This window comes from Mustelus asterias, chromosome 8 (genome assembly GCF_964213995.1).
Source record: "Mustelus asterias chromosome 8, sMusAst1.hap1.1, whole genome shotgun sequence".
NCBI classification, from domain to species: Eukaryota; Metazoa; Chordata; class Chondrichthyes; order Carcharhiniformes; family Triakidae; genus Mustelus; species Mustelus asterias.
Window position 1 is genome coordinate 31,096,483 of NC_135808.1, and position 15,761 is coordinate 31,112,243.

Below are 15,761 nucleotides of genomic sequence, written 5' to 3' on the forward strand. Positions count from 1 at the left end.
TTATGAGAGGCATAGACAGGGCGGGTAGTCAGAGGCTTTTTCCTATTGTGGAAGTGTCAATTACAAGGGGGCACAGGTTCAAGGTGAGAGGGGGAAAGTTTAAGGGAGATGTGCAGGAAGTTTTTCACTAAGAGTGGTGGGTGCCTGGAATGCGCTACCAGAGGAGGTGGTGGGAGCAGGCACATTAACAACATTTAAGAGGTATCTGGACGGGTACATATATAGGGAGGAAATAGAGGGATATGGGCTGAGTAAGGGCTGAAATGGTTTTTTTTAGTTTAGTAAGGACATCATAATTGGCACTGGCTTGAAGGGGCGAAGGGCCTGTTCCTGTGCTGTACTTTTCTTTGTTCTTTTGTTCTTTGTTCTTAAAAACCCAAGCTGTGATCTTTAATTATGCCAGTGATAGAAGGCAGGTAATTGTGTGTGATCCAATTAGAGTTTGTCCTCTGTCAGTCAGGTTCCTATAATCTCTACTGTTACAAAATCATGCAGTATATGGAATTAAACACACACTTAACTGCAAATACTTACAGCAGAGCCTGACAAGTTTAGTCTGGATTGAAATATGATATAATTTCAGTATACAGACTGTACATGCTCCAAACCCAATAATTTCCTCTGACATTTTTCATTACTTACTCTACATACAGATTTGAATGATTTTGCATTAGTTAATACGCGCTGTATAAAACGATTATTAAAAGCCTCTTATAGTATCCCTTATCAAATGCAGTTGTAATGAATGATTTTTCTTTAGTTCATTGAAAGTCCACTACTTCATGACCTTATTGATTGTTTCATGCCTATAGCTATATTACCAAGTGAAAGCTCTAACTACAAATAGACCAATACATTCCAACCTCCCGATTCAATGAAGGATGATTCTTCCTTCTGCCATACTCACCTGTCAACAAATGACAAATACATACACTAGTCTATTTTTCAACTTAATGTCTAAACTGATCATTGCTTTAAAAATAAGTCTTAATCTAATTCTACCATCATTGAAAAAAAGTTATTTATCAACCTCAAGTAATAGTCAAAAGCTGAAGTTTAATATTATAGATTCACAGAATCCTGCAGTGCAGAGGGAGGCCATTCAGCCCATCGAGTCTGCACCAACCACAATCCTACCCAGGCCCTATCCCCGTAACCCCACATATTTACCCTGGCTAGACCCCTGACACTAAGGGGCAATTTAGCCTGGCCAATCCACCTAACCCGCATGTCTTTGGACTGTGGGAGGAAACCCACACAGACATGGAGAGAATGTGCAAACTCCACACAGACAGTGACCCAAGCCAGGAATTGAACCCGGGTCCCTGGTGCTGTGAGGCAACAGTGCTAACTACTGTGCTACCATGCAAAGGGAATTGAGTAAAATGTTGGCAGCATTCACCAGTCTACACAGATACAGTGCCATTGGTTAAAACACTATCACTTCTCGACCTTTGGGCTAAGATCAAGAGTCAGATCAAGCCCAAGGTGGGATGCCTGATCTTGGCAGCTTATATATTGTATGTCTCTCTTGTGGGGACCATGAATTGGAATCAATTGGAATTTAAATTTGTTTTTTGGAGCAAGCAAGGAGATGGATTCAGGCTTGCCCTATCCGCTCTGCACATTGGCTTTGTAACTTTAAGAATGCAGTCATTTTTTTTATTATTGGTTTAAACATGCTTTCAATCTGGGTCATTCTGGCTGAGTAGAATGCAGTAGCTATATCAACAAAAAACGCTGGAAAATCTCAGCAGGTCTGACAGTGTCTGTGCAGAGAGAATAGCGCTAATGTTTCGAGTCTGGATGATCGTTCATCAGATCGGAAGCATCTGTGGAGAGAGTATAGAGCTAATGTTACAAATCTGGATGATCCTTCATCAGACTTGAAACATTAGCTCTATTCTTTCTCCTCAGATGCTGTCAGACCTGCTGAGATTTTCCAGCATTTTCTGTTATTGTTTCAGATTCCAGCCACACCACTTTGCTTTTTATGCAGTAGCTACATGTTAGGAATTCTGTTTTTTTGTTGTATTTTGTAAGAATATAATGTACACAGCAGTGAGATCAAGGTTCAGGTGGCACAGTAGCACAGTGGTTAGCAAGGCTGCTTCACAGCGCCAGGGACCCGGGTTCGATTCCCGGCTTGGGTCACTGTCTGTGTGGAGTTTGCATGTTCTCCCCGTGTCTGCATGGGTTTCCTCCGGGTGCTCCGGTTTCCTCCCACATTCTGAAAGACGTGCTGGTTCGGTGCATTGACCCGAACAGGTGCCGGACTGTGGTGACTCGGGGAATTTCACAGTAATTTCATTGCAGAGTTAATGTAAGCCTTACTTGTGACTAACAAATAAACTTTACTTTTTAACTTTACTTTTATTTCTATTCCTTGGCTGTCACCTCTGCAATACAATGCTTCATATTACTAAGTGGTGCAACTTAAGAGGCTCGGAATTTGTATCAGCATCACCCATATCAAGAGCAAAAAATGGAAAGAGCTTCTCGATGAATGTGTTAGTGTAAGTGGCAAGATGAGACATATCATCAGCATTGTAAAAAGACAATTGCCCTCGCTCATAGTCCAGGTAAACTCCGATAGTCGTGGGCTCCGCGATCAATTTGAGAATCTCATCAGTCGCATATTCATCTCCACCTGTCAACGACAGGGTCCAGTATCCATTTTCAGGGACAGGATCGATTTCACCCTTTCGATTGGCTGACTCCGTTGCCACACCAACAACCCAGTCAGTGATGTCCCCCACCTCTACCTCCCAGTAATGTGTTCCCGTTGTGAACCCCTCTGATCCCAAGATGCAAGGGCACTCATCGAAACTTTCCGGATTGCAATGAGTCGATACTTCCTCGTCAGTGGACTCCATGCTGGTCAGGTCATCAGATAGGAGAAGCTGAGGGTGTGCTGTGTCTGGGTCAAAGGTCAGTGGTGCTGGAACTTGGAGGAAATAAAAATACTGAAGTTAAGTACTACACACGAACAAATATAAACAATGGTTATTAATTTTTAGCAGGTCATTCTCATTTAATGGAAAAATGTGCCTTTCCAATTAAAAGCTAATACATGTTCCCTCAGGAAATTCAAGTTGGGTTTAAAATTAGCAGTATCCTCGCAGTTATAGGCCCCAACAAATTTCAATTGCTTAGTAGACAGGAAACAAAGAGTGGGAATAAATAAGTGGCAGGCAGTGACTAGTGGGATCCCACAAGAATCAGTGCTTGGTCCCTAGCTTTTCACAATATACATCAACGATTTGGATGCAGGAAGCAAAAATAATATTTCGAAGTTTGCTAATGACATGAAACTCGGTGGGAAGGTGAGTGGTGAGGATGATGTTAAGAGGTTTCAAAGTGATTTAGACAAGCTGAGTGAGTGGGCAAAAACTTGGCAGCTGCAGTGTGATGTAGATAAATGTGAAGTTATCCACTTCGGACAGAGAAATAGAATGGAAGAGTATTATTTAAATGGTGATAAATTGGGAAATGTTAATATATAAAGGAACCTGGGTGTGCTAGTACACCAGTCACTGAAAACAAGCATGCAGGTACAGCAAGCAGTTAGGAAAGCAAATGGTATGTTGGCCTTCATTACAAGAGGACTTGCATGCGGGAAGCAACTGTACAGGGTCCAGGTGAGACCACACCTGGAGTATTGTGTGCAGTTTTGGTCTCCTTACCTAAGGAAGGATATACTTGCCATAGAGGGAGTGCAGCGAAGGCTCACCAGACTGATTCCAGGGAGAGCAGAATTGTCATTTGAAGGAAGATTGTGTCAACTGGGTCTGTATTCACAGGAGTTTAGAAGAATGAGAAGGGATCTAATTAAAACATATAAAATTCTGATAGGGCTGGACAGACTGGATGCTAGGATATTGTTTCCTCTGGCTGGGGTGGTCCAGAACAAGGGGTTACCGTTGCAGGATGCAAAGTAGATCATTTAGGTCATTGAGGCGAGGAGAAACATCTTCACTCAGGGAGTGGTGAGCCTGTGGAATTCTCTACCACAGAAGGCTGAGGAGGCCAAATCACTGAATATATTTAAGAAGAATATAGTTAGATTTCTGGAATCTAAGGGTGTCAAGGGATATGGGAGAGCAGGGGAATATAATGTTGAAAAAGCAGATCAGCCATGATCATACTGAAAGGCGGAGCAGGCTCAAACGGCTGAGTTCTGCTCCAATCTTCTGTTTCTAAAAGGACAGAATATTGAACTGTATTTATAGCAAGTTGCTGATGCCTTATATCCTGTTTCATGTCAGCCCCTCAGGCAGATTTCTTTTGAAATTAAGAGGACAAATTCTGATAGCTTCAATTTGAATGAAATTTACAGAAATGCGGAAAATCACTTTTCCACAGCTGACTGCAAGAGTTAGAGCCCCTAAAGATAAAGGGATATTGGGAATTGTGAAAATTAGAATTCTGAACACCCTGTCGTGCTGGTTTGTCCAGACTGCAGTACTAAGTGGGTGATACTCCACAAAACAACTGTGATAAACCCTCCCTAATATTACATTCCATTCAAAATCAATGCAGTTGGTATGTATCCGAGCAACATAATCACAGACAGGGTAAGCAGGAAGTTCCTTCATCCTAACTCAAACACATCATAGCCATTTTACATCAGGTTAGGTAAATGGTAGGTAATGTCTCACCAGGAGAAATGATCCCTTTCATTTCTTTCCATATTGCATACAGCAAAGGACCCCTGAACATTCCCGGTATCAGGATGCTGAATCCCACCGTTTCGTCATCATGTTCTTCGGATCCACTCCCACTTTCTTCATCACTGCCCTCACTTTCGTCTTCATCATCATCTTCATCATCATCTTCTTCACTTTCCTCATCTCCTTCGTTTCCATTTTCTTCATCCCCAAGACATCTGAATTGGATTGGCAAAATTGGTTACATTTCTGAAAATAAGGCTACAGCTTAGTTGCGTGTAAAATTTTGTGTCTAAATCATACACACCTTTCTGGCAATCGTTTCATTTCCTGTATATAAAAAGAAAGATCAAATGTGAATTGCATTGTTTTAGGATATGGCACAACTTCTACTTTATAATGTATTTCAATCACTGGGTAAGATGATAAGATCTACTGTGAAACTGGATAAATAGTTCTGGCGATTTGAAATTAGACACCTTAGTCGCAATAGATAAGAGGTCACATGACTCCAGGTTATAGTCCAAGATGTTTATTTGAAATCACAAGCTTTCAGGGTGTTGCTCCTTCGTTAGGTGAAGGACGAAACAGCAGCGCTCTGAAAGCTTGTGATTTCAAATAAACCTGTTGGACTATTAGCTGGTGTCTTGTGACATCTCATCTTACACACCCCAGTCCAACACCAGCATCTCCACATTAGTAGCAATGGAACAAACTAGGCATTCATTCAGGCACTGGCTCCTTTGCCTATTAATAACTATCTGTAATAAATGTATGAACTGTTCAGGAGAGCCATCCCAAATTTGTCATGGTTGAATGATGTCTAGCTTACCTAAGAGAATTCGACTAGGAGGTTACCAACATGTTGGTTGATGAGTGACTATGGAATTTATTAACATGGACATCCAGAGGGCATTCAAACAGGTTCTGCACAAGAGACCATCAGAGAAACTTAAAGTGTATGAATTTGGAAGAATCAATTAACATGGTGGCATGTTGGCATGGTGGCACAGTAGTTAACACTACTGCCTCACAGTGCCAGGGACCCGGGTTCAATTCCGGCCATGGGTGAAGATGTGGACTTTGCACATTCTCCCCGTCTCTATGTGGGATTCCTCCAGGTGCTCCAGTTTACTCCCACAGTCCAAAGATGTGCAGATTAGGGTGTATTGGTCATGCTAAATTGCCCCTTAGTGTCCAAAGATGTACAGGTTTAGATGGATTAGCCACGGTAAATGTATGGGGTTACAGGGATAGGGCAGGAGTGGGCCTGGGTAAGATGCTTTTTCGGAGAGTTGGTGCAGACTTGATGAGCCAAATGGCCTCTTTCTGCACTGTAGGTAATGTATGAAAAGGGGGTATTCTAAGACAGGAGATTTGATTAGATATGAGGATACAGAGAGTCGGGATATGCATCCATATTTAAATTGGCAGGGTATGACTATTGGTTTTCCCAACTGATCTGCCCTAGGACTTGAGGTTTTATCACATTGAGCACTGATATCAAGGAATAGAATGCCATATATTCAAATTTGCTGATGCCAATAGGTTACGTGGTACAGGAAGTAGTACAGATGGGAACAGGCATCATAGAATCCCTACAGTGCAGAAGGAGGCCATTCAACCCATCCAACCTGCACCAAAAAGGAGGAGGAGGCAGTAGTAATAGGGGACTCTATAGTGAGGGGGTCGGACAGGTGATTCTGTGGATGCAGACAAGAAACTCAGATGGTAGTTTGCCTCCCTGGTGCCAGGATCCGGGATGTTTCTGATCGCGTCCAAGATATCCTGAAGTGGCAGGGAGAAGAGCCAAAGGTCATGGTACATATTGGTACCAATGCCATAGGTAGGAAAAGGGAAGAGGTCCTGAAAGGAGAATATAGGGAGTTGGGAAGGGAGTTGAGAAGAAGGACCGCAAAAGTAGTAATCTCGGGATTGCTGCCTGTGCCACGCGACAGTGAGAGTAGGAATGGAATGAGGTGAAGGATAAATGCGTGGCTGAGGGATTGGAGCAGGGGGCAGGGGTTCAGGTTTTTGGATCATTGGGACCTCTTTTGGGGCAGGTGTGACCTGTACAATAAGGACGGGTTGCACTTGAATCCCAGGGGAACAAATATCCTGGCGGGGAGGTTTGCTAAGGCTACTGGGGAGAGTTTAAACTAGTATGGTTGGGGGGTGGGAATCAAATTGAAGTGACTGGGAGAGAGGAGGTTAGCTCACAAATAGAGAAAGCTTGCCGACAGTGTGAGAGGGAGGATAGGCAGGTGATAGAGAAGGGGAGCATCAGACCGAAGTTTTGAAATGTGTCTATTTTAACATGAACAAAGTGGATGAGCTTAGAGCGTGGATCACTACTTGGAAATATGATGTGGTGGCCATTACAGAGACTTGGATGACTCAGGGACAGGACTGGTTACTTCAAGTGCCGGGTTTCAGATGTTTCAGAAGGGACAGGGAAGGAGGCAAAAGAGGTGGGGGAGTGGCACTGTTGATCAGAGATAGTGTCACGGCTGCAGAAAAGATGGACACCATGGAGGGATTGTCTACGGAGTCTCTGTGGGTGGAGGTTAGGAACAGGAAGGGGTCAATAGCTTTACTGGGTGTTTTCTATAGGCCGCCCAATCGTAACAGGGATGTTGAGGAGCAGATAGGGAAACAGATCCTGGAAAGGTGTAATAATAACAGAATTGTCGTGATGGGAGATTTTAATTTCCCAAATATTGATTGGAATCTCCCTAGAGTAAGGGGTGTAGATGGGGAGGAGTTTGTTAGGTGTGTTCAGGAGGGTTTCTTGACACAGTATGTAGATAAACCTACAAGAGGAGAGGGTGTACTTGATTTGGTATTGGGAAATGAACCTGGTCAGGTGTCAGATCTCTCAGTGGGAGAGCATTTTGGAGATAGTGATCATAATTCTATCTCCTTTACAATAGCATTGGAGAGAGATAGGATCAGACAAGTTAGAAAAGTGTTTAATTGGAGTAAGGGGAATTATGACGCTATCAGGCAGGAAATTGGAGGCTTAAATTGGAAAGAGGTTTTCTCAGGGAAATGTACGGAAGAAATGTGGCAAATTTTCAGGGAATATTTGTCTGGAGTTCTGCATAGCAACATTCCAATGAGACAGGGAAGTTATGGTAGGTTACAGGAACCGTGGTATACAAAAGCTGTAATGAATCTAGTCAAGAAGTAAAGAAAAGCTTACAAAAGGTTCAGGGAGCTAGGTAATGTTAGAGATCCAGAAGAGTATACGGCTAATAGGAAGGATCTTAAGAAGGAAATTAGGAGAGCCAGAAGGGCTCATGAGAAGGCCTTGGCAGGCAGGATGAAGGAAAACCCCAAGGCATTCTACAAGTATGTGAAGAGCAAGAGGATAAGACGTGAAAGAATAGGACCTATCAAGTGTGACGGTGAGAAAGTTTGTATGGAACCGGAGGAAATGGCAGAGGTACTTAATGAATACTTTACTTCAGTATTCACTATGGAAAAGGATCTTGGTGGTTGTCGTGCAAACTTGCAGCGGACTGAAAAGCTTGAGCATGTAGATATTAAGAAAGAGGATGTGTTGGAGCTTTTGAAAAGCATCAAGTTAGATAAGTCACCGGGACCGGATGAGATGTACCTCAGGCTACTGTGGGAGGCGAGGGAAGAGATTGCTGAGCCTCTGGCGATGATCTTTGCATCATCAATGGAGACGGGAGAGGTTCCGGAAGATTGGAGGATTGCGGGTGTTGTTCCTTTATTCAGGAAAGGAAGTAGAGATAGCCCTGGAAATTATAGACCAGTGAATCTAACCTCAGTGGTTGGTAAGTTGATGGAGAAGATCCTGAGAGGCAGGATTTATGAACATTTGGAGAGGTATAATATGATTAAGAATAGTCAGCATGGCTTTGTCAAAGGCAGATCGTGCCTTACGAGCCTGATTGAATTTTTTGAGGATGTGACTAAACACATTGATGAAGGAAGAGCAGTAGATGTAGTATATATGGACTTCAGCAAGGCATTTGATAAGGTGCCCCATGCAAGGCTTATTGAGAAAGTGAGGGGGCATGGGATCCAAGGAGACATTGCTTTGTGGATCCAGAACTGGCTTGCCCACAGAAGGCAAAGAGTGGTTATAGATGGGTCATATTCTGCATGGAGGTCGGTCACCAGTGGAGTGCCCCAGGGATCTGTTCTGGGACCCTTACTCTTTGTGATTTTTATCAATGACCTGGATGAGGAAGTGGAGGGATGGGTTAGTAAGTTTGCTGATGACACAAAGGTTGGAGGTGTTGTGGGTAGTGTGGAGGGATGTCAGAAGTTGCAGCGAGACATTGATAGGATGCAAGACTGGGCGGAGAAATGGCAGATGGAATTCAACCCAGATAAGTGTGAGGTGGTTCATTTTGGCAGGTCAAATAGGATGGTGGAATATAATATTAATGGTAGGACTCTTGGCAGTGTGGAAGATCAGAAGGATCTTGGGGTCCGAGTTCATAGGACGCTCAAAGCAGCTGTGCAGGTTGAGGCTGTGGTTAAGAAGGCGTATGGTGTACTGGCCTTCATCAATCGAGGAATTGAGTTTAGGAGTCGTGAGATAATGTTGCAGCTATATAGGACCCTGGTCAGACCCCACTTGGAGAACTGTGCTCAGTTCTGGTCGTCTCATTACAGGAATGATGTGGAAGCCATAGAAAGGGTGCAGAGGAGATGTACAAGGATGTTGCCTGGGTTGAGGAGCATGCCTTATGAGGATAGGTTGAGTGAGCTCGGCCTTTTCTCCTTGGAGAGACGAAGGATGAGGGGTGACCTGATAGAGGTGTATAAGATGTTGAGAGGTATTGATCGAGTGGACAGTCAAAGGCTTTTTCCTAGGGCTGAAATGGTTGCCACAAGAGGACACAGGTTTAAGTTGCTGGGGAGTAGGTACAGAGGAGATGTCAGGGGTAAGTTTTTCACTCAGAGGGTGGTGGGTGCGTGGAATGGGCTGCCAGCAACAGTGGTGGAGGCGGATTCGATAGGGTCTTTTAAGAGACTTTTAGATAAGTACATGGAACTTAGTAAGATAGAGGGTTATAGGTAAGCCTAATAATCGCTAAGGTAGGACATGTTCGGCTCAACTTTGTGGGCTGAAAGGGCTTTATTGTGCTGTACTTTTTCTTTGTTCTATGTTTCTAACTCTCCAACAGAGCATCTTACCCAGGCCCTATCCCTGTAACCCCATGTATTTGTCCCGTTAATAAATAATGCAATCAGGAAATTGCAATAGGGCATTGATAGATTAAATGAGTAAACTAAACTGTGATAAGTGGTGTCCAATGTGAGAAAATGGGAGACTATCCATTTTGGATGCAAGGAATATAAATACAAATATTTTTGAAATGTTAAGAAGCTATGAAGTGGATGACCAGAAAGATTCATGGATCTATGTCGGGAATTTACATAAAAGTTAGTAAAGAGTAAGGAAACAATTTAAAAACCCAATGAAATTTTGGGCTTTATCTCAAGGGGCATCAATACAGAAGATATTACGTTTATAAAGGCTTGGTTAGACTCCATGTGCAATATTAATGGACACAGTTATTAATGGACAGTTATGACACAGCATCTCAGCACAGGTATATTTGCCTTGAATCAGCTGTAGCACACATTCTCCATAATGATACTCGAGCTGGTTAAATTATAAGGACGGTGACTTAGTTGTGGTGTTTAATATGATTAAATGATTTGACACGGTGCAGACTTCAGAACTAGAACGCCTAACCATATAATTGAGACTGATAGTTTTACGTTTGGAAAGGATATCAAGAGATATGCAACCAAGGTGCAAAAATTGGTTTAAATTTCAGATCAGCCCTGATCTAACTGAACAGGTTTGAAGGAATGAATGGTCCACTCAGGTTCACATGATCTGATCTGTAATCTCACACTGTGTTCACTTCCAAGTAACCACTTTCTACTTTCTACTCTCATGTTTTGACACATTTCTATGTTGCTTGTGCATTAAAAATTCCTATGTGCACATCTCTGAGTCACACTGTAATTCCACCCTCCAGCCAGTGGGGGCAGTGCAGTGCCTCGGTTTTGTAGCAGGGCCTCTAAGAGGGGAATGGTGGAGCATGTTCTCTGCTCTAAAGACTCATTTCTTCCTAAATTGATCTAATTTGTGCTAATTAACCATAAATATTATTATTAATACATTACCTTAAAATAGTTTGAATTATATCTGTGCATACAGGCCATATTGTCCATTGCCCTGCTGCACCTGAAATCCACACTGCTGGCTTAAGGGGCTTCGGAGAGCTAGGAGGGGACATGAGAAGTCCTTGGCGGGTCGGATCAAGGAAAACCCCAAGGCTTTTTACTCTTATGTGAGGAATAAAAGAATGACCAGGGTGAGGTTAGGGCCGGTCAAGGACAGTAGTGGGAACTTGTGTATGGAGTCAGTAGAGATAGGCGAGGTGATGAATGAATACTTTTCTTCAGTGTTCACCAAGGAGAGGGGCTATGTTTTTGAGGAAGAGAAGGTGTTACAGGCTAGTAGGCTGGAGGAAATAGATGTTCGGAGGGAGGATGTACTGGCAGTTTTGAATAAACTGAAGGTCGATAAGTCCCCTGGGCCTGATTAAATATATCCTAGGATTCTTTGGGAGGCAAGGGATGAGATTGCAGAGCCTTTGGCTTTGATCTTTGGGTCTTCACTGTCCACGGGGATGGTGCCAGAGGACTGGAGAGTGGCGAATGTTGTTCCTCTGTTTAAGAAAGGGAATAGAAATGACCCTGGTAATTATAGACCGGTTAGTCTTACTTCGGTGGTTGGCAAATTGATGGAAAAAGTCCTTAGGGATGGGATTTACGACCATTTAGAAAGATGCGGATTAATCCGGGATAGTCAGCACGGATTCGTAAAGGGCAAGTCGTGCCTCACAAATTTGATTGAATTTTTTGAGGAGGTAACTAAGTGTGTTGATGAAGATAGGGCAGTTGATGTCATATACATGGATTTTAGTAAGGCGTTTGATAAGGTCCCCCATGGTCGGCTTATGATGAAAGTAAGGAGGTGTGGGATAGAGGGAAAGTTGGCCGATTGGATAGGTAACTGGCTATCTGATCGAAGACAGAGGGTGGTGGTGGATGGAAAATTTTCAGACTGGAGGCAGGTTGCTCGCAGAGTGCTACAGGGATCAGTGCTTGGTCCTCTGCTCTTTGTGATTTTTATTAATGACTTAGAGGAGGGGGCTGAAGGGTGGATCAGTAAATTTGCTGATGACACCAAGATTGGTGAAGTAGTGGAAGAGGTGGAGGGCTGTTGTAGGCTGCAAAGAGACATAGATAAGATGCAAAGCTGGGCTGAAAAATGGCAAATGGAGTTTAACCCTGATAAATGTGAGGTGATTCATTTTGGTAGGACTAATTTAAATGTGGATTACAGGGTCAAAGGTAGGGTTCTGAAGACTGTGGAGGAACAGAGAGATCTTGGGGTCCATATCCACAGATCTCTAAAGGTTGCCACTCAAGTGGATAGAGCTGTGAAGAAGGCCTGTAGTGTGTTAGCTTTTATTAACAGGGGGTTGGAGTTTAAGAGCCATCGGGTTATGCTGCAACTCTACAGCACCTTGGTGAGATCACATTTGGAATATTGTGTGCAGTTCTGGTCACCTCACTATAAGAAGGATGTGGAAGCGCTGGAAAGAGTGCAGAGGGATTTACCAGGATGCTGCCTGGTTTGGAGGGTAGGTCTTATGAGGAAGCTAGGGCTGTTCTCTCTGGAGTGGAGAAGGCTGAGGGGAGACTTAATAGAGGTTTATAAAATGATGAAGGGGATAGAAAGAGTGAACGTTCAAAGACTATTTCCTCGGGTGGATGGAGCTATTACAAGGGGGCATAACTATTGGGTTCATGGTGGGAGATATAGGAAGGATATTAGAGGTAGGTTCTTTACACAGAGAGTGGTTGGGGTGTGGAATGGACTGCCTGCAGTGATAGTGGAGTCAGACACTTTAGGAACATTTAAGCAGTTATTGGATAGGCACATGGAGCACACCAGGATGATAGGGAGTGGGATAGCTTGATCTTGGTTTCAGATAAAGCTCGGCACAACATCGTGGGCCGAAGGGCCTGTTCTGTGCTGTACTGTTCTATGTTCTATGTTCTTAATTTTAACATCCTGTCCATTTTAAATGAAAGACTGAGTGTCTCTGTTAACCACTGTTGCAGCATGTTCATTGATTCTTCCAAATTCACACACTTTCAATCCATTTTGCACTTGATGGCTGCAGTTCATGGCCATTGGAACTTTAACAGTTGGGCCTTGCTAAATTACTACTCTTTTGCCCATATGAAATCAACTGCGACCTTCTGGAAAATTAGCTGAATTTGACCACACGTTCACATTTGAACAAGTGTCTAATTGGTACTTGAGGTGAGTTCTTACGATGGGAAAGGGGGGAACCTGGAGTGGTGGAGGCCTCGGTTACCCTCATGAAGCTAAAAAGAGCAGTTCAAACATTTACACATCTCTTCCCTTTTCTCCATCCTAGTACAAAGTCTCACAACACCAGGTTAAAGTCCAACAGGTTTATTTGGAATCACGAGCTTTTGGAGCGCTGCTCCTTCATCAGGTGAGTCATTTATCCATCCTTTAATTCCTTCTCCTCGTGGAAATTCAATAATGTTGCTGCTCATGCTGTCATTTCTAATGGAGCTGTTTATATCACTAGATGCCTATTAAGAAGAAGGAATGAACGATTCCACTGGTGTTGGGCAAAGGGCATCTGTTAAAATGCCAGGCTCTGGGTGACATTTTAACTGCCCGCCAATTTCTGACAAACAAATATGGTTGAAATTTCTCCTCCCATGACTGAGTATCTACATTATTAATCTATTGAATTCACACTTGCTCATTCCCTCCAATCAAGAAGCTCAGTTTCAGCTTTCAATCTCCAAATATTTACTTTCTCTTCAATAAACTGTAATCTTTGTATGAATCTCAAGTGAATTTAAGATTTAGACCATGCCCAGATCGGGTCAGCCGCTTTATTAGTCTAGGGACAGTTTTTGGATGCAGGATTCCTTCAGCTTTCCTCATGTCGATGCTGGGAGACATTGGGTGGGATTTTACGGTCCGAAGGTGGGTCCCCCAGCAGTGGGAGGGGCAAGCCGTGCAAAATACTGTAGCCATCGGTGTGACCAGAAGATCCCACTGGCAGCCAATGGCAAGCCACCTCTGCTGCCAAGGGGTTGTATGGGTGGGGGAGGGGGGAATCCCACTGATCATTTCCTCACTTATTGACCAAAATCCTCCTCAAATAATATTCTGTTACCAATAGTCAAGATTGGTCAAGATTCTCTGCAAATTTCTGTTATAATCATGTGAAAATATGGCACGTTTTTGAAAAAACAGAAGCACTTTCCCTTTAACATAATCACCTGATCTCACTGATCATTCAAGTTACCTGGAACAGTGAGTTTGCATAGTGTTACAATGAGTTTGCATAGTGTTACCTTGAGAAAAATGATGCTGTCTTCCTGGTGAATGACAGCCTGAAGGTTCGATATATCCTCTTTGAGGGACTTTAATTCTTCATCAATTGCTGCTAAGTTATTCTCCATTAATTGAAAATCTTCCCCTCGTTGATCCTTGAGTTTTTCAATCAAGCTTGTTTCTTTGTCTTGAAGATATTGACGGATTTTGGCAAATTGTTCAGAGATGTGTTGCTCCAGGGATCCTGTGAGTTCCTAAGTTGGTGAGAGACAACATGAGGAATGGGGTGTATGAAATTCAGCCAGGCATTAGTGGTTGAGTTAAACTACTCATTGGCCATTTGTTAAAATGGATATAGAATTCAAAAGTCAACCAGTACGATACTCCACGACAGCGCAAGTTAGATTTCTACCCAGCATTGTTCAAATGTTAGTCTGATTGGACTTACATCCAGTTCTGCAATCTTCTCCTTCTGGCGATGTTTCTGCTCATTTTTATATTTCTCTTTGTCCTCCAAAGAATTCAAAGAGGATTTCAACTGGATCTGACAAAGGAAACAGATCTTGTCAAAAGTTATCGCTTTTTAAATAAATTTCTTTATTGTAATGAATAGTGAGTTTAGAATGAGGACAATAGATTCACTTTGCTTCCAACTCAAAGACTGGTTTGGAGGGTAGGTCTTATGAGAAAAGGTTGAGGGAGCTGGGGCTGTTCTCTCTGGAGCGGAGGAGGCTGAGGGGAGACTTGATAGAGGTTTATAAAATGATGAAGGGGATAGATAGAGTGAACGTTCAAAGACTATTTCCTCGGGTGGATGGAGCTATTACAAGGGGGCATAACTATAGGGTTCGTGGTGGGAGATACAGGAAGGATATCAGAGGTAGGTTCTTTACGCAGAGAGTGGTTGGGGTGTGGAATGGACTGCCTGCAGTGATAGTGGAGTCAGACACTTTGGGCGACACGGTAGCACAGTGGTTAGCACTGCTGCTTCACAGCTCCAGGGATCTGGGTTCGATTCCCGGCTTGGGTCACTGTCTGTGTGGAGTTTGCACATTCTCCTCGTGTCTGCGTGGGTTTCCTCCGGGTGCTCCGGTTTCCTCCCACAGTCCAAAGATGTGTGGGTTAGGTTGATTGGCCGTGCTAAAATTGCCCCTTAGTGTCCTGAGATGTGTAGGTTAGAGGGATTAGCGGGTAAATATGTCGGGATATGGGCGTAGGGCCTGGGTGGGATTGTGGTCGGTGCAGACTCGATGGGCCGAATGGCCTCCTTCTGCACTGTAGGGTTTCTATGATTGACCGGAATTTTTCTGCCCGCCCGCCAGAGGCATTGGGGTGGGCAAGGGGTGGGCAGTGGGAAGGTCCATTGTCCTTGGGCAGTATTTTACTGTTGTGGGAGGAGCAAGGCTGTTAAGTCCCACCCATTATGTCTAAGAAATTTGATTGAATTTTTTGAGGTGAATAGGTGAGTAGATGACGGCAGTGCAGTTGATTGGGTCTACATGGACTTCAGAGCAATTTGGCACATTGGATCCAAGATTGGCTTAGTGGCAGGTGGCAGAGGGTGATGGTCGAGGGTTATTTTTGTGACTGGAAGCCTGTGTCCAATGGTGTATCGCATGGATCTG

The 15,761-nt window shown here is 43.5% G+C and overlaps 1 protein-coding gene across 2 annotated transcripts in view; it reads right to left on the reverse strand.

Annotated features, from left to right (window-relative positions):
- Window positions 1-471: 471 nt before the first annotated feature.
- Window positions 472-15,761, reverse strand: part of LOC144496971 (zinc-binding protein A33-like) — a 28,857-nt gene continuing 13,567 nt past the window's right edge. Inside the window, exons 2-7 of one of the 2 annotated variants that reach the window (XR_013498489.1) lie at window positions 14,585-14,680; window positions 14,157-14,390; window positions 4,978-5,000; window positions 4,662-4,888; window positions 2,156-2,947; window positions 472-1,325 (exon numbers count right to left, since the gene is read on the reverse strand). Coding sequence is in view for 1 of the 2 variants with exons in the window: in XM_078217630.1 (XP_078073756.1) it covers window positions 2,415-2,947; window positions 4,662-4,888; window positions 4,978-5,000; window positions 14,157-14,390; window positions 14,585-14,680 (1,113 nt within the window). In the remaining variant the exon portion in view is untranslated. Of the gene's footprint in view, window positions 2,948-4,661; window positions 4,889-4,977; window positions 5,001-14,156; window positions 14,391-14,584; window positions 14,681-15,761 lie in introns of both variants that reach the window. The other variant, XM_078217630.1, reaches the window with a different exon arrangement.